General features: G+C 55.1%; 2 protein-coding genes across 2 annotated transcripts; one reads left to right on the top strand and one right to left on the bottom strand.

The window, feature by feature from the left end:
* The first annotated feature begins 13 nt into the window (after window positions 1-13).
* On the top strand, window positions 14-2,325 carry SYS1 (SYS1 golgi trafficking protein). Its single transcript, XM_055814649.1, has 3 exons — window positions 14-206; window positions 801-868; window positions 1,455-2,325. Exons 1-3 carry the CDS (start codon window positions 45-47, stop codon window positions 1,693-1,695), a joined length of 471 nt encoding a protein of 156 aa, XP_055670624.1. The 5' UTR covers window positions 14-44; the 3' UTR covers window positions 1,696-2,325.
* Window positions 2,326-6,331: 4,006 nt separating this feature from the next.
* Window positions 6,332-11,146, bottom strand: LOC101913663 (neuritin-like). The gene is made up of 3 exons (XM_055814364.1): window positions 11,030-11,146; window positions 10,425-10,572; window positions 6,332-6,983 (listed from the first exon to the last, which is right to left on the bottom strand). Exons 1-3 carry the CDS (start codon window positions 11,070-11,072, stop codon window positions 6,758-6,760), a joined length of 417 nt encoding a protein of 138 aa, XP_055670339.1. The 5' UTR covers window positions 11,073-11,146; the 3' UTR covers window positions 6,332-6,757.
* Window positions 11,147-17,316: the final 6,170 nt, after the last annotated feature.

Below are 17,316 nucleotides of genomic sequence, written 5' to 3' on the forward strand. Positions count from 1 at the left end.
CGCGGCGGCGGCCGCCACTTCCGGCGCGCTGTGGCGGGCGGGCGATGGCGGCCCAGTTCCGCAGCTACGTGTGGGATCCGGCGCTGATCGTGGCGCAGATGGTGCTGCTGCAGGCGGGCTACTACAGCTCGCTCGGGCTCTGGCTCGCCCTCCTCGGCACCCTGGGCAGCACCGGGCCCTCCCTCCACCAGGTCTTCAGCGACGAGGTGAGGGCGCGGGCCCGGGCCCGGGGGGCCGCCGTGGGCACAGCGAGGCCTTGCTCGGGGCTCCCCTGAGGGGAGGCGGGCCCTGTGCGGGCATTTCCCAGCGTTACAGGCAGCCCCCCGCCGCGGGTAGCACCCCGGTATAGAGGCAGACCTGCCCACCCCACGGAGCTGCCCCCCAGTGGAAAGACAAGAGCCCTGGCAGTGTGGGTGCCCCTGGTATGGAGGCAGGCCCCTCCCTCCCAATAGCTGGTACCCCGGTATAGAGGCAGCACCTTGCTGTATAGGTGGTACCTCCCGTATAGCAACAGACGCCCTGTATAGGTACCCCCACTATAAAGACAGCTGCCCCCTCCCCCGTATAGGTAACCCCCGTGCAGAGACACACACTGCACACCCTGTTTAAGTGGTACCCCACAGTATAGAAACAGACCTGTCCCTTTTCTATAGGTACCCCCAGACAGACCTCTTAGGACTGCCATAACTGCTCAGGCTCCTCTTATAATCAGCGCAGGGCCATGCCGACGCGGCTGGGCCACGGGAGGAGATTATGTGCTGTGATTTGTGCCACTGTTCCCTACTAACAGTCCCATGTAGATTTTAGGCTTCTCAACCCCACCGGGGAGGCTCTCCATGATGGCTTTCATCCTCAATGCGCTCACCTGGTAAGTTGGCAACTAGCTGGAGCACCTGTGTCTTGTTCTTTCTTAACATTAAACTTTAAGAAAATTCAGCGTGGCGTACTGCCTCTCTCGAAACATCTCCTGAACGCCCTGTGCCTTGCTGAGGGCAGTTGGGAACTGCTGACTCCTGGCTTTATCTAGAGTCTGAGTAAGTCATTTCACTCCACTGCCTCCATGTCCCAGGTGGGAATGAGATTTTCTTGCTTCTGCGAGAGATTTCACTGAAAGTTAGAATTAACAGATCTCTGTGAACACTGATCTGTAAACAAGAATGCATTTTGCCTCTGCCACTGGGCAAAGATTACTGGGGGAGATAGTTTAAAAATTCCTGCCTGGCTTTCTGTGCTAAAAATCATTTCCCTGCCATCTTTTAATTAAAAAGCTGTAAGCATTTAATTCTTGCTGCAGCGGCTGGGAGAGAGGTCAGAAACAACTTACCCTTAAAACAGTTAAGAAGTTTTAAAACAGCTAAATAATCAGCACTGGCAACTGCTGATAGCTCTTGATGTATCCGCTTTTCCACAGGCATGGCACAGTTTATTTATTAATCTCTGTCTTTATTTTGCAGTGCTCTGGGCTTGCTATACTTCATCCGCCGAGGAAAGCAGTGCCTGGATTTCACAGTCACAGTTCACTTCTTCCACCTTTTGGGCTGCTGGATTTATAATTCGCACTTTCCCTCCACCCTGACGTGGTGGCTGGTGCACATTGTGTGCACTGCGCTGATGGCTGCAATCGGGGAGTACCTCTGCATGAGGATAGAACTCAGAGAAATCCCCCTCAATTCTGCCCCCAAATCCAACGTATAGACTCGCTCTGGCAACAACATGCTGCATTGTGTCATTGTTTCCAGCACAAGTGCATCTAACACCTGAGAATCATCACTAAAGAAGCACAGCAGGTCTGTTTAGACTTTTTTTTTTTTTTTTGGACCTTGGTGACTGCATGAGTGTGAGCATATGCTCTGGCATCAGCCGACAACAGTGGAGGAACAGATGTTTATTTTGTTAACACAAAGCATTTAATATGACTATATGGCGAGTGTGCTCTTAAACTCTTTGCTCATGAGACTGTTAAAAGCCAGGTAGCAAAACTTTATGCGTGAGGAGCATCTTGAATTTAACAGACATGGGAGCGCCCTGCATGGGTATTGCAATGGTCAGCTCTTCTTGCAGGAGCTGGCACAGTGAGCAGTGGAGCTGGGAGCTGCAGCTTCCAACCTGTAATTGTTTGGGCTTTCGTTGGAAAAAATGTCGAGGAAGCGAATGAATGGGGAGAAGGAGAATAGTTGTACTTACCTGAATCACCAGCTGAGACCCTAAATAACCTATGACATTAGATGGGTTTGTTTGCTGTTTCAGTGTTTAATACATAGAGATGTCAGACAGCAGTTTGCTGAAGAAATCTTTTGTAATAATAAAAATATTATGTTGCTGTGAGTGTGTTACTGTTCTCCTGGGAAGCTGAGCGCCTAAATACCTTGAGTGTCTATATCATGGCAACAGAAAGATGTGGCCAGAGAACATGTGGCAGTGAGATGCCCCCTGTCTAGGGCACATAAAATTTCCTACAATAAATATTTCATACCTCTGCTTTGAAATGAAGGCATCAGTGAGTACTGTCTTGGGAAGTCAGCCAGCATAATCCTCACTTCAGGAGGCATGTCAGCAATCCAGGGTCTCCACATGTTCGGCCTGAGGCTGGAGTGGTCCTGGGGAAGCTTGCAAAGGTGTCCCGGAGCCATGCTGCCTCCCCCATATGTCTCGGTCTTCCTGTCAGGCTTGAGAAGTAGCAACAGATGTGGTCTGGTGGAGGTGATGTTTAGTTAAGTGAGAGACTGCTGCTTGTTTCTCAAAATAACAGGATGTGCCTTTCTTTAGAGGCACTTCACATAAACACCACCTGTGGGCAGGCAGGAGCGACACCTTACTGCTAAGGGGCCAAAGCTGGAGGGTTCCTCCAGGTCCCACAGACCGGTCTCCTGCTTGGTTTCCACGGAGGGATGGCCAATTTGTGCCATCCCAAACAAGGGCAAAGCCAGTTTTAAAGACAGATTTTCCTCCTGTGCAGCTTTTTGCTGCAGTAATTTTCCTTTGTATGTTAATATTTGTAAGTGTTCATTTGCATAAATTATTTGCTAATTCAGCTTGTTGAAAAGAGGTGGGATGACTTGACATGCAGAAGTTGATATACTCTTTGAAGCTGCTCTTTTGACTTTTGTTACTGGGATAGCTATTATTTCAGTTCCTGTGCTCATATTCAGATGCTATAAATTGAGGCAGGATAATATTCTGATGATTTAAATGTTTGGCAGGTCTGCCACAGAGGAGGATTTTTGGTTACATTTGTTTAGACAGAACTTTTTATATTCTGAGATTTCGCCAGGACCTTTTCCTGACCAAAACCTCCTCTAAGCACAGTTTTAAACAGTAGCAGCCCTTCACAGCAAGGAGTTTACACAAGTATTTCTCTGGGCAGGAGCCAACACTTGCTGGACTGCAACCCCGAGGTCACTTCCCAGGGCTTCCCCTGCCACTCTGTTAAGCAGTCAGCAAGACAAGTTTATCCCTCCTTGAAATCTGCTCGTTTCTTGTATATCGGGATACTTGCCTTTCTTCCAGTCACCTTCTGCCCAGATATAAACTGGTCTTCCAGTAGGTGCCAGTATCTCCTTCAGACAAGCAGAGAGTGTGCGTGCGATGGGGATCAGGGTGCACAGAAGAGGATGCGCTCTGCCTCGGGGCTGACAAACACTGGCTTGGTGTCAGTCATATTTTAAGACTCCCTCAGGGTCATTTTGTCCTCTCCTGCTTTTTGTTGCTGTTCTCAAGAAAGAACAGCCCAGTCCTACACAGGGAAAGTCTGGGGGTTTAATTCAAGGCTTAATACCACACCAAACCCCGGTGTGAACTCCTGTGTTCTTCAGGGGTAGTCTTTGGGCAAGTGGGAGCTAGAAGACTTAATTACAGTGACTGTGAGAGTGAGGAGGGAAAGCCACATTCCTCCCGTTTCTTAAAGGAGAATGGGCAGCTGACGACCGAGTTCCTGTGAGAACACATTGAATTGAAAGAGGTGCTATTTTTATTCCCCGGTAAGAACAGAGACGAAAACTGTGGACCAAGGAACACTTACACCCTTATTTTCTGAATACGTGAGGTATGCTGTAGCTGCTTCAGCAGTCTCCCTTGCTGGGGGGGGTGAGGTCTAGATACAGCTTTGGATCTGGAGAAACTCATAGCAAGGCCACGAGAAGATTCCTTGACAAATGTGGATTTAACGCTGAGGCTGTGGGACATCCAACAAGCTGCACTCCATCAGCATGAAGTACTTTTCAGGATCAGGAATGCTTTCTGGAAGTCTGCTGACTGCTTATGAAGACTAAATCTGTATATGTATATATTTATTTATTTTTTAAAAGGAAATATATCCTAGTCATAGGGGAGGTTCTGTTAAAAAATGAAAAATCAATTGAGAAGGGAACCTCTGAAACTCATCACTCCCATTCTGCAAGACCTAATTTTCACTCACATGCTTTCAGTCAGATTTAGAGGCACCTTTGGCTTTAAAAAAAAATCTGCTGCTCTGTACCAGAATGGTGGCAGATGGTCTTCGTTTCTTAATGAATCTTTGGGTTTTGTGTGCAATAATTGAGAGATTTGCTTCCAGGGAAGATATGCCCCAACACCTGCTCTTCTTAGAGACAGCAGTAGTGTCAGCTAGCCATTTGCATCCATGGGTTTGGAAAAAGAATACTTGGAGACCTCTGCTGCAGCTTTTACATTCCCCTTCCCCAAAGCTGTTTAAAAGTAGAAAATTTTAACAGAGAGGAAGTTAAAAAATCCAAAGAGAAGCTAAGGGTTGTAGGGGGGGGGGGGGGGGGGGGGGGGGCTGTGCTTATTTATTTTCCTAAAGGTATTAAAACATCCGTTCTAAACAAAGAGCAGGTAGAGGATTTAGATCCAAAAGACTCCAGCCTTGGCTGTATGCAATACCCACCTGCTTCAGCTTTCCCCAGCTACAAACCACAGGCAGGAGAAGAGCTAACAGGGAGGGGGGGAACAGAAGCAAACAGCATACGCTGCTGTTGGAGCAGAATAAGAAAAAAAACTGAAGCAACTGAGTGATTCAATCCAGGTTTTGCAGTGCTCTGGTTTACCCTTTTTCCACTACTTGCCATAGGGCTTTGCGCCGGAGATGCTTAAGGACTCTGTTGTCTATAGAAAGCCTACGTGCCTTGCGCTGAAGTGTTGTCTGAACACCAGCTGCTCCTCCCTGACTTATTTCTTGGAATTTGCCTCAATTTTTTCCTTCCTGCTGCTGCAGGAGCAGCGTGTTAAGTGGCAGGGAAGGTCAGAGGAAGAACATGTGAATGCCAAAGGAGAGCAGTGTGCCCCAACACCACTTTTGGCAAGAAGATCCTTTGCTGTAGCAGCTTGCCCATGTGCCTGTAATGCATCCAGTGGGATTTCTGGGGCTAGCAGGGCCCCAGATCCCCTGTTCATGCTGTAAAGCACATTTTCACATTTCAAGACACCATTTCAGAACCTCCTGATCCATTTACAGCTGGTGGTACCTACTGCTGGGCTCACTCCCATGGCAGGCAGCACTCAAACCATCCCTGCGAGGTTCTTGTTCAACGTTTCTCAGGATCGTGAGGAGCCATGAGCTTCCCCAGCTCTGCACAGGGCTATCCTTCGCTGTTAGCAGCTGCCTGCCCTACTGAAGACAGAGCAAGTGCCCTGAAAAGGGGCCAAACAGTCTGTGGAAACAGCCAAAGTGATGTGTGACACATCTAGAAAAGGCAGGCTGAAATACCCCGCTAGTTATAGCTCCTATGGCCCTGTGCAGCCAGGCAGGGCACAGAGCTTCATTAGCACCCTTAGAACTGCCCTGTACTGCCCGATAATACTGTGTTTTTCTAACATGCCTGGTAATCACTTGCAAGCACTCTATTGCAAATATTTTCATGCTTGCACTGAAGCTGCAAAACTAACAAAGCTCTGAGCTGCAAAGGAGACAAGAAGAGACAGTGCTGTTGAACAAGAGCCAGGACAAATAACTTCTACCATGCTGTAGGCTCTACAACAAACTTTAATAGTCTGGAATTACACTGCCATCCACGGAGCTGCTTATAGGTAACTTGGGGAAAGCTCTAAAGCAAAAGAGTTGCTATAAATCCTTTTTGTCCTGCTAGCTCAACATTCCCTTTCCCCAAATATATTTTTGCCCTCTGTTTCTTTAGAAAAGGTATTTACACATAACACAGGAGTTACTCAGGAATCCAGATGTGTGCTAAAGATGAAGTCATGCACCTGTGATTATTCTTCAGCAGGGGTTTCACCATGTCCTCAAAGAAAAAAGGCCAGTACAGGGCAGTAAGGTCTCCCTTCTGCCTTTGACAGGACATACACCATACCACTGATTTGTAATGTGCAGGGGAAAAACACCCTTCTTGTTTTCAGAGCCCAAATAAAAAATCTGGAGAGTTGATCTGGTGGAAAGAGTCAGCAAAGTAAACAGTTTTCCTTCCAGTAGCCATAGAAGAGTACAAAAGAATCCAGCGTCACAACCAAATCATCATTCCTCCCCAAATCCTCTGCCCCGTTATCTACAAGTTCCCAAACTCTGCAGTCAGCCAGACCTGCACCTGTGTCTTGAGGCAGGAGGGAACAAGCGTTATTCCAAGTTACAGAGAAACAGCAAAACCCAGGAGATGCTGCTGAGCTCTTCCGTGTCTCATAGGTGCAGGATGGAACCGAGCATTTGCTGAGCACCACACAGAGTATTCCTCAAAGGTTTGGAAAAATGACCAGAAAGACGCCACGACACACGCTGCCACCACCTCTGTCACAATACTTACAGAGCTGCAGTTTACAAGTTCAGCCAAGTGACAATGAGGGGGATGCTGAGGATGGAAACGTTGGGAACATGGGTCCAGGTAAAGCTCTGGGTCGTGCTGGGGCTGCAGAGGTCAAACAAGCTGCCTTGAAATTTGATTTTCTGAGACTCCCTTCTCAGCATCTCCCAGATGGCTGCTGCTTCCTTCTGGCACTCCCAGAGCGCTGTCAGGGCACACGTGTGAAATTCATCCCAGTACCTGCAGCCAGGGGAGACACCACACCATCAGTCCCTTTGCATTAGCACAGTGCCAGGATGCCAGGCAGAGCCTTGCTGCTCTGAGCCTGCCCTTCAGGCAGAAACAGCCTCTGTGTTTTATGCAAGTTGCCCAGACTATTGATCCCCTCCATCATCTCCCAGAACATCTTGACTAAAACTCCAAACCTCAAAACACACTGAAGTTATTTCATGGGTTGTTTTTGTTGGGTTTTTTTTTCCCCCCCCTTTCTCTGGAAGTCAATAAAATCCATTATTTTCCATCAACAAATGCTTCCCTTCAGCACCGAGCACCCCGAGTATCTAAAACAGGCTGCAAACAAAGGCCCAGCACATTTCATTCATAGCTTCCTCCAAGCTGAGTCAAGGGCGAAACGCAAACACAAAGCAAGGAGAAGGACAACAGCTCCTGCAGACTGTCGCAGCTTTATAACTGGGGTGTGGGGGAGTTATTCACTGTGTTCTCATTAGACACAACTCCATTTATCTGCTGGGTATTGCCCTGTGTGAGTAGAAGCTGTTCAATGGAAAGAGGCTCTTGGAGAGCACCAGGGAAAAAACAAGACGGGCAAAGATAACCCATGGTCCTGTGGGAATGAACTGGGAGCTGCTCGCTGAAGACCCCCTTGGGCAGCCATCCCCTGGGGCTGGCACTTTGGAATTGTTTTTTTCAGATCCAGAGCTAGAACCAGGCAGGGAAAAACCCTGGAAGAAATGGGGCCAAAACCCACAGCCCCTGAAAAAGACTCTTCCAGGAGGGGCACAGTGGACACCACCCTACCGGTCCGGTACACTGGAGCCAGCGCCATGCAGGATGGCCCTGCTCTGCATTTATCCAGAGCAGCATCCAGCCTGCCAAGGCTTTACCCTCTCCCTGAGCTCCTTCCTTACTCTTGGTGAAGAAGCGTGGTGGCTCTGAAGAAGCTGGTTTTGAGCTGTTTCCAGCGAGATCCCTGTGCACCGGTGACAAGCTGAGCAGGGAGGGATGGGCTCCAGCTGTCCAGGGACAAGGACAGCAGGTACCAGGCTGGGCCATGTGTCCCCACGCGGTGTGAGGAAGGACCAGAATGGGCACCCCACCCGATATTTTTTTTTTTTTTTTTTTTTTTTTTTTTGCTGCTGAGTATGGGAGAATTAGACTCAGTACCAGCCCCCTCAAAGGCTGCTGTAGGCACTGCTCTGTGACAAGGAGGGCACCCAAAGCCTGGCAGGTTGCTGAACGCACACCAGCATGTCCACAAGTCCTGACACAGCTGAATTCACAGGCGAGGTCTCTGTTTTGTAAGTACAAACCCACAAAATAAAATGGCAGGAGCCTGAAAGTCTCAGCAAATGCCACAGACCATCACATCCTCTAGAAGTGGTTCCTCTCCAAAACAAAAACTTCCCCAAGAGACAGAAGAGGCTCTGTGCCACTCTTGCCACTAACCTTCCCCCCATGGATTCTTTCAAACAGGGTTTCTTTTACCTGAAGAGAACTCTGCAAAAGCATTTTTCTATTGCAGCTTCTTTGGAGCAACGTGTCCTGGCACCCGGTGCCAGGGCAAGAGGGACCAGCTGCGGGCAGCACCCCCGAGTCCTAGCCAGCTCCCCAGCCTCTGCCAGCCCACAGCACCGAGTGATGAGTGACTTGCACCCCAAGGTACCCGATTGCCCTCCCCTCCACCCCAGTTTTGCTGTCCTGTCCCACATTGCTGGGGCTGGGCACCACCTCCAGGCCATAGATTACCTGCAAGCTGGGGACTGCTTAGAGGACAGGAGCAACTGCTCTGCCACCTTCCCCGTGCCCTCCAGGACACCAGGCACACGTGCCACCCCCTCGGGAAGGAGATGTAGCCCGGCCAGCTGAGCAGGGACCCTGCACATGGGAAGGGGACAGCTCAGTTTTGTCCAAATGCCCAGTGCTGGAGATGACACCTTGTGCAGACCCAAGCACTCTGTTTATTTAGTTTTCCTACCAGGGCCTACATCAGAGCGCCAGCTGTGAGGGAGTTCATTAAACTGAGTCACTGTGGCAGAAGAAATGTCCCCAGATAATGAGAAAAGCTGGTGCCAACACAAGTAACCTCCTGTGCTTGCTCCTGAGCTGTGGCAGCAGCAGCAGCAGGCAGCTCTGCCAGGTGAGAGTTAAACCTAGCCTGTGTCTTCAGGCAAAGGATGGCTGGGGGAAGGTGAAGAGGGATGACAGCTCCTGTCTGGTTCTGCTTTCAGCCCGGATGGCAGCTCCCAATGTTTCAGCCTTCACAGCCTCCATCTGCTCAGCCAGGCAGGCTGCTGTCAGACAGCTCGCCCAGGCTGGCTCTGGGGCAGCATCCTGCACATAGGGCCGAGATGCCACCAGCCCCATGCTGGCTCCCAGCTCTGTGTCTGTCCCGCACCCACACTCCCAGAGAGGGGACCACGGCACCAGAAAAGCCAACAGCGGTGGGGAAGGCTGAGAGTTAAGGTCAATAATTCAGAAATACTTCCTGGCAGGAAGCTGGGAAATCAGCTTTCTCCTCCAGCCAGGGCAAGCCCAGCTAGCCATGCACCAGGACCAGCAGGAGAAGCTGGCACGTCACAGAAGGCACAGAGTTTCATCCCTGCCAGCAGGGAAGACCCCAGGACCTGTTCTGTGATGGTTAGAGCCCCAGAGCCTGTAAAAAAACCTTAACTCACACATTTTGTGCAAGTTTCAGCAAAGGAACTACTCCTCCAGCAATCAACCACGGCACATGCTGGGCTGTAGGCTCAGTTGTTTCCCGATACCAAGAAGCCACATTAAAAAAAAAAAAAAAAAAAAAAAAAGCAGCATACATCAATGTTAAGACCCTGCTGAGCGGCAGCTCTGACCCAGCATGGGCAAGGCCAGGAGCGAAGGCAGCCAAGCCCCCACACTTACAAAAGTAGCCCCCAGGGCACATGTGACCAGGAGTGCGGTGACCACGGTGGGCAAACAGGGCATGCTGCCGCAGCTGCCACAGGACAGGCACGAGAGGCTCCCAGAGGCGAGCTCCAGGAGTGGTCATCACCCTCCCAGAAGAAACCTAGCCATGGTGGCCACTTGGCCAAAAGCCAGCGTCAGAAGGCATCAGGCAACCCAGACAGAGCTCCCAGTGAACATGTGGGTCACGGGGAGAGCCTGAGCCTGTCGGTGCTGCCCAAGGGCAGCAGAACACCAGTGTGAGGGGTGACAGGGTGAATGATCTGCTCAGCCTGGTGGCAGAGCTGGAAGAGGACATAGAAACATTGCCATAAGGGATGAGGAAAAGACTGAAGTATTTAATGCTTTGACTCAGTCTTCACTAGTAAGACCAGTTACCCTCTGGGCGCTCAGCCAGCACAGGGGCAGCGCACCACAGATAACTGCCCCAACCCTCTCTCTTCCAGGGATCAGCCCCAGGGGTGGGACACGCAGGGGGTCCTGGCCTGGGGCCGTACTCACCCACAGACTTGGTGCAGGCCCTGCAGCTCGATGCCATCCGCCTCCTCGTATGTGGCCATGTTTTCCCCCAGCTTGAGGATGCAGTCCGAGAAGCCTTGGTAAACGTTGGCACAGGTGGTGCCCGATGCCAGCAGCCCAGCCAGGTGCCCTGCCAGCCACCCAGGGGGTCAGCATGAGCACCGAGATGCTTGGGAACAGAGACCACCTCCTTCTTGGGGTGACCTGGGCAGCCCTGGGCCACCACAGTGCCAGTGCCACCGAGGCATGGCGAGCTCCCACTTCCATGCAGGACACACGTGAACCACACACCGTCCCTCACCCATGCCCAGCCCTGCCTGTGTTTGCAGAGAGCCTGAAACAGCCGCTCTGCGTGGGTAGGGAGCCGATGCAGGGGAAGCCCCCTGCCCACCCACCCCCAGCACCCACCCCCCGGCCCAGGGAGGGCAGGGACAGGCAGGGGGTGCACAGCCAGCGCAGCACTGGCAGCCAGGACCCACCGACCCAGAGAGGAGGGAGGGGACCGCGCATCGCCCCCACCTTGGGCACCCCAGATGTCACCCGGGAAGTGGCCACGACCCCGGCCCGGCCACCCCCGGCAGCCTTACCCAGGGCGAGGAGCAGCACGGCCGTGCCCCGCCGCTGCCCCATCCCGCCGCCGGCTCCGCCCGGGCTCGGGCTCCAGCCCCGCTGCTGCCGCTGCCGCTGCCGCCGCTAATGCTGCCGCTGCCGCTAATGCTGCCGCTAATGCTGCCGCTAATGCTGCCGCTAATGCTGCCGCTAATGCTGCCGCTAATGCTGCCGCTGCCCGTACCCCCATGGCCGGCAGCGCTCCGCGCCCGCCTCCGCAGGGAGAGCGCCCGGCCCCGGCTGCCGCTAATGAGCAGCTTTGGCCGCGGCTAATTAAGGAGGGGGCTGGACGGCAGCTAACGAGTTGCCAGGGGCAGCCCCGTGCCCGCACCCCGCGGCTCCCTGGATCCTGCACCCCTGGACCTCACAGCATCGCATCCCCTCAGGACTCTGTCAGCACCCACGGCTCCCCCCCCCTGCACCCCACACCCAGGGACTCTGCGCCCATGGGCCCCATGGCACCCCTTGACCGGCACCCTCCATCACCCCGAGTGGGGAAGAGGGGCTGGTGCCCGCTGCCAGAAGCAGGAAAGCGGGCAGGACCAGGGTTGCTTTGCTCCAGGTTTAGTCTCTTTAACAGCACAGGGTAAACCAATGCAGGACGTGAAGCAAAGACCTGAGACCGTGTAGGTTCAAAGCCTTAAATGTCAGCACCTACAAAACCTTCTCCCCTGATCCTGGCACCAGCCGTTCCCAAGGCTGTCACAGCCTTCAGGGCATTCGTTGGGATTTTGCATCGCTATGGCCTGATCCTGGCTTTTGCCTAGTGAGTCCCTTGTCTCTTCCTCCAGCAGGAAGGGGAGCAGAAGGATTCCTGGCTGCTTTGATGGCATTACTGCAGGGGTCGGTCACGTCAAAACTCACTCTGCTGGTGACAGCTTTGCTGTTGGGGACATGACTCTCCACTTGCCCATGAACGCCACTGGTGCCCAGTGCCATGACCTCCGTAAGTGGGAGCCCCTCGGTGCACAGGTACCACCTGCCCCCAGGGTGGCCGTGCCAGCACCCCAGCCACCTCCAGCACCCAGAACACAGAGCAAGTGAAAATCACAACTCTGCAAACCCTGTGGGTGCCCAAGGAAAATGCAGAGAGAGCTTGGGTCTGAAAAACATAAATAAATCTATTTACAGAACAACAACTCAACACAAAAACCTACAAACCTTCTTGGAAGCTCCCCCCCAGCTCTGCCAAGGCCTGCATCTCCATCAGCCCGGGAAGAAAAGCAAGCGGCAATCATTTCAGTTAGGCTGCTGGTGGTCCTTGTGTTTGCCGCAATGCTGGGACACATCGTGGCGAGCGGGACTCTGCTGCCAGAGCTAAGCCCTGGCTGGGCATGGGAGCTGGGCACTGCATGGAATGACTTGGGTTGCCTGGCCCAAGGAAAGCGCAGGGCAGTGCAGTGGTGGCAGTTGTGCTGCCAGGACAAGGGGACCGAGTGCTGTGTCCCTGCTGCTGGTGGGCCCGCTCACCCCAGCCCCAGCCCAGCAGCAGGCAACCCACCCTCGCTGAGGGTAGTGGATGTGAAGCACATGTCTGTCCTGCTGCTGGTGGGTCTGTCACCACCTCCTCCACCTCCTCCTCCATCTCCACACCCACTTCCACACTGCTGGCACCCACCTCTGCAGCCTCCAGCATGAGGCAGCATATCCTAAGCCAGAAATCAAGCAGAAAAGTGCATCGGTCCTGCCCTGGCCACCTTAGTGCACCTGTGGAATGGGCGTCTCGGCACCCCTGGCCCCTCTTGCCACCTGGGGGGAACCATGGGGTGATATGGGGCCACGGGGCACATCCCCTGCAGCTCCTGGCTGGAGGCTGGGAGGCTCCTTTGCCACCATCACCTACCGCCACTGATGGGCCAGCACCTGCAGCTGGAGGATCCTGTGCTCTGTGTGCTTCACCAGCCTGGGGAGCGGCAAGGTTTTGTGGATCTGCCAGAGGAGGGAGGGCAGGGGTGAGCAGCCCTGTGGCCCCTGAGCACTCCCCTCCCAGGGTGGCTGCAGGACCATGCTGTAGCCGTTTCTGCTCTCACCCCCAAGGGAAACCCTTGTTTTGCCATCTTGCCCTCCATGCCAGGTCAATCCTTGGTCACAATTTCCCACTGCTTAGCAGTTACAATCTGAATTTTGCCTTCAGGGATCAGCTTGGGAGGGTGACACAGCTCGAGGCTCAGCTGGGAGTGGCTGTGCCCCTCCTGAGGCCAGCACCCAGCCCTGCAGTCCCAAAGGGACAGCTCTGGCTCCCTCTTCTCCTGAGCTCTGGCACCCCCTTGCTAGGCCCAGGGAAGGGGGGCAGGGGACAGCCCAGGACACTGGTGTGGGCGGAGGGGACCTGCCAGCTTGCCATCCACTCCCCACCATTTCACCTTGATGGCAGCCACAGATGCACTGAGCCGGTCCAAGCTGCAGAAGGGCTGGGGCACAGGGCCAGCTCCGCGGGGTGAGGACCATCTCCTTTGCTCTTCCGTTGTCCCACAAGCAGCCAGAGAGCTGACCCAAGCACTGCTGATGCCTCCAGTTCAGATACAGCCACGGGGGTGGAATTCATCCCTCTCAGGTGGATGCAGGTGGCCATAGGACACAGATGCGCTGCCACGTGTCCCAGCTGGGCACGTCATGGGATGAACCCATACAAGAACCTGAGCCCAACACACCGAAGGCCCTGCTGGGACCTGCCCACAGCCCACACAATGCCTGAGGACACAGGGCTGCCCGATGGCAGGGAGAGCAGGCCCCACGGAGGACAGCTCAGCCTACTTAGCCTGCCCCTGAAGAAGTGGGAGCCGATGGAGGGGAAAACCCTTTTGGGCCCAGGGCTGCCCTGGGCAACCATGCTCTGGCAGCACCATGGCAGCCACGCTCTGCCAGCCCTGCTTGCCCAGGAGGCAGCAGGCAGCTGCTTGGGTGCTGCCCAGGGCTGCCTGGCTCTCGTCCGACTGGGCAAAGCCAGCGGCTCCTGCGGGGATCTGGCAGCTGCAGGTGAGATCCACCCTGCCAGGCTGTGTGGTGGATGCTGACAGCATGGCGGGCACCACCGATGGGGCAGCACCGGGCTGCGGGCATCCTCCAGGCACAGCTGCTCCTGCGGAAGGGGCTGGGGCATGTCCAACCCCGAGGGCACCCCTAGATTTATCATGGAGCCAGGGGCTGCCTGCACGCCGTGGCCTGGAGGTTGCTCCGCAGGCAGCATGCAGGCAGGCAGGCCAGAGGGCTGGGCACGGTGGTGGCCCTTGCCAGGGAACTGGTCTCCAGCCAGCCCCATGGCACTGGCAGGGGCTGAGCCTGGGGCAGGGGCAGAGCCGGACAGGGACCCCCCCAGCCGCACCACTGCCCGCAGTCTGTATGACGCAGGCATAGGTGTACTGCGGTCTGCCTGCCCCCGGCTTGGCAGTGGCTACAAACGAGTTGGGCAGGGATGGGGCCACCATGCAGGGTGCTAGGGCTGCTCCCACCATGCCGCCTGTGCCCTGCTTGGCAGCCAGTCATCTCCCCCCCAGCCCCTCAGAGCCCCCCAGCCCCTCACCTCTGCCTTCAGCTGGTGCTGACTCTCTGCAGCTCCTGGCATCCTGATGGCTGGGTCGGATTTCTCGAGGCCAGGCTGGCCCCATCCCTTCAGCAGAGGGGGTCAGTGGCTGAGGAAGGTCGAATCAGGTGAAGCCCAGCTCTGCCACTGATGTGCTGCATGGCCTCGGTCGTCTCTCTTGATGCAGGGGGATAAAATGAAGCTGCAGGGCCCAGCGAGGCTGGTGGGTTTCCCAGGGGCAAACACACCACGGCTGAGCATGGCTGGGAAGGAGCCAACCTGCCCAAACTGTGGGCCAAGTAGGTGAGAGTGAACGGCAGGGGGGCTGCCCCCACCCCAGCCTGACGCAGGGCCTCTCCTCACTCTGCTTAGCTGTCTGTCGAGCTGCTCCAGGAACACCCCTTCTACCCCGGGGCCGGGGCCGGGTGTCCTGCTGCCCACACGCGACCTCCCATCTCTACCAGCTCCCGTGCCCGCAGCCAGCCACTGGGGACATCTGCGTGGTGTGGAGCCCAAGGATGGAGGACATGACACCCCCAGGGCTTGGCAGGAGCCTCCTCCAGCACCGCAGCAGGACCACTGGCACAAGGACTGGGCTCCCTTCCCTCTGGGCAGGGCATGGCCAAGGAGCCAGCTGGCTCTGGCACGGAGTGGTGCTGTGAACCCTGGCCAGGCAGCACCTTGGCACAGCCTGGCTCCCCCGCATCGCCCCCCCAGCCCTGCGGAGATGCTCATTTCTCAGCAGCCACTCGAGGGTGTTTATGGCTTTTCTGTCTCCCCACTGTCCCAGACTAAAATCACCCCTTTTAAGGGAGCCACAGGACCACAGGTTGCTGGAGCCTTGCCTGCTGTGCGCTGCAGGCTGCTCCCTTGCGATGTATCACCTCGTTTACTGGGAAAGCAGCCTTGCCTTATTTTTCTCTTGACTCCACAATTTACTGATCAAGGCAAGCTGCAGCTCACTCGCAGCCCCATCCACGCACGCCTCCTAGAGAATAAGATCTATTTTCACCAGCAAGTGATTCACCTGCCTGGCATGGGTTCACCTTTCCCTTAGCTGCCGACTCCTCCCCAGCTCCATCCTGGCCCCACAGCTCCCTGACTCACCTCCCAAACCTCTAATAGATGGGAGAAACCTGAGCGGGAAGGGCAGGAGGAACAAGTCATGTTACATTTTCTCCTGATGACTGGTGCACTTTGATGCTGGCTTCCCTGGGGACTTCTGGCAGGAGCTGAACTCTGCATCGTGGAAAGAAGAGGCGTCATTCCTACCTGGGCTTGTGACCGGATCTCCAGGGGACACCTCCCAAGGACCTGGGCATTTGCAGTTAGGGTGAGGACTGTTGACACAAGACGCACGGTGCCATCAGCTTGTGCTGGAGGCACAAGGGAAGCAGGGGTGCTGCAGCGGCCAAGGCAGACCCTGCAGGTATCTGGCAAGGCTTATTCCTAGGGCTCCCGACCAGAAGTGGAGACTCTCCACCAACTTCAGTGTCACCTCTGTCCCCTCTCACCTTTTTGCCAGGGGCAGGCACACTTGGCCACAAGCGAAAATATCATTATGTGGAGCTGGCTTGCCTGTGTTGGTTTAATTGGAATAAAATGTGTGCCCCGCTGAGCAGCACGGCTTGTGCTGAAGAGCTGGGATGAGTCAGGCTCCGTGCCGATGATATCACTGCTTTTCCAATCCCCTCCCGGCAAGGCAGGCTGGAGGGGCCACAGCAGCGGGGGACCCGGGTGCGTGTCACTCTGCATGGGCAGCACCCACACATGTCGTCCCTACGGCGGGGACTCAGGCCGTAGTGAGCCCCAGGGAACGCAGGGTGCTGGGGGCACTTGTGTGCACAGAAACGGTCTCCATGCCTGGCAGTAGTAACTGGTGCCAACCAACACAGGCACATAGCAGAGACCTGAGCTCATTCCCTGGCCCGGCCACCTCGCCTCCCCGCTGGCAGGGCAGGGCAGGGCAGGGGGTCAGCGGGGGTGGTGGTGGATGGCTGATGCTGCCCGGAGGCTATGCCAGACCGCACAGAGCTGTGAGCAAGCCAGAGCCGGCAGGTACACAGCAGAGATTTGCTCCTGCGGCTCCTCAGAGACCATAAGCACCCACCCTTGCTACACCAGCCTGCCTCCCCCAGCCCTTCAGGGCTAAGCCACAGGCATACTGTGCTCAGGTGGAAACCATCAGGCAGGACTGAGGGTGCTTTTTGGGTATGGATAAACATTCACATGGACAAAGTTCATCCCCTGTAACCACCACATGAGCCGAAGCCAGCAGCTCTGGGCAAGTGCACAGGATGCACATGGGGTCCCTGGCACAAAGCAGGAGCTCCCAGGAGGCATGGGGTTGGGGGGACAGCAAAGCAACAGTAGCCAAAACAGAGCTGGGACACAAACAATACCCAGTTATCTTTAGTCAACCAGGCAGTGAGAGAAACATGCTGAGAACAGGGCAGGCAGGACACGCCACAGACACTGGAAACTCCCTTTCAGCCCGAGAAAAGGGCAGAATGGATGCCCCCCTGGCCCAGCTTGGCAGTGCCCAGGCTGCGGGCAGAGCTGGCGCTGGCGCTGGGCACGGCGAGGCACTGACTCACCCTGCTGCGATACAGGAAGGGGGCAGGCGGCCAAGGCCACTTCTCTGCCAAGGAGCAGCCTGATGTGCAGGGCTGAACGTGGGAGAAAACACCCCAGAGCAGGACCTGCTGCAGGATGAGGGTCTCACAAGGCTGGAGGTGAGCTGGG

This window comes from Falco peregrinus, chromosome 9 (genome assembly GCF_023634155.1).
Source record: "Falco peregrinus isolate bFalPer1 chromosome 9, bFalPer1.pri, whole genome shotgun sequence".
NCBI classification, from domain to species: Eukaryota; Metazoa; Chordata; class Aves; order Falconiformes; family Falconidae; genus Falco; species Falco peregrinus.

Excerpts from the sequence above, each read along its gene's own strand:
- LOC101913663 (XM_055814364.1), bottom strand. The coding sequence starts at position 11,072 with ATGGGGCAGCGGCGGGGCACGGCCGTGCTGCTCCTCGCCCTGG. Across the intron at positions 10,573-11,029 it reads CGTGCTGCTCCTCGCCCTGG|GGCACCTGGCTGGGCTGCTG; the intron begins GTAAGGCTGCCG and ends GGTGGCTGGCAG. Across the intron at positions 6,984-10,424 it reads GGCCTGCACCAAGTCTGTGG|GTACTGGGATGAATTTCACA; the intron begins GTGAGTACGGCC and ends CCCTGGCTGCAG.
- SYS1 (XM_055814649.1), top strand. The coding sequence starts at position 45 with ATGGCGGCCCAGTTCCGCAGCTACGTGTGGGATCCGGCGCTGATCGTG. Across the intron at positions 207-800 it reads ACCAGGTCTTCAGCGACGAG|ATTTTAGGCTTCTCAACCCC; the intron begins GTGAGGGCGCGG and ends AGTCCCATGTAG. Across the intron at positions 869-1,454 it reads ATCCTCAATGCGCTCACCTG|TGCTCTGGGCTTGCTATACT; the intron begins GTAAGTTGGCAA and ends TTTATTTTGCAG.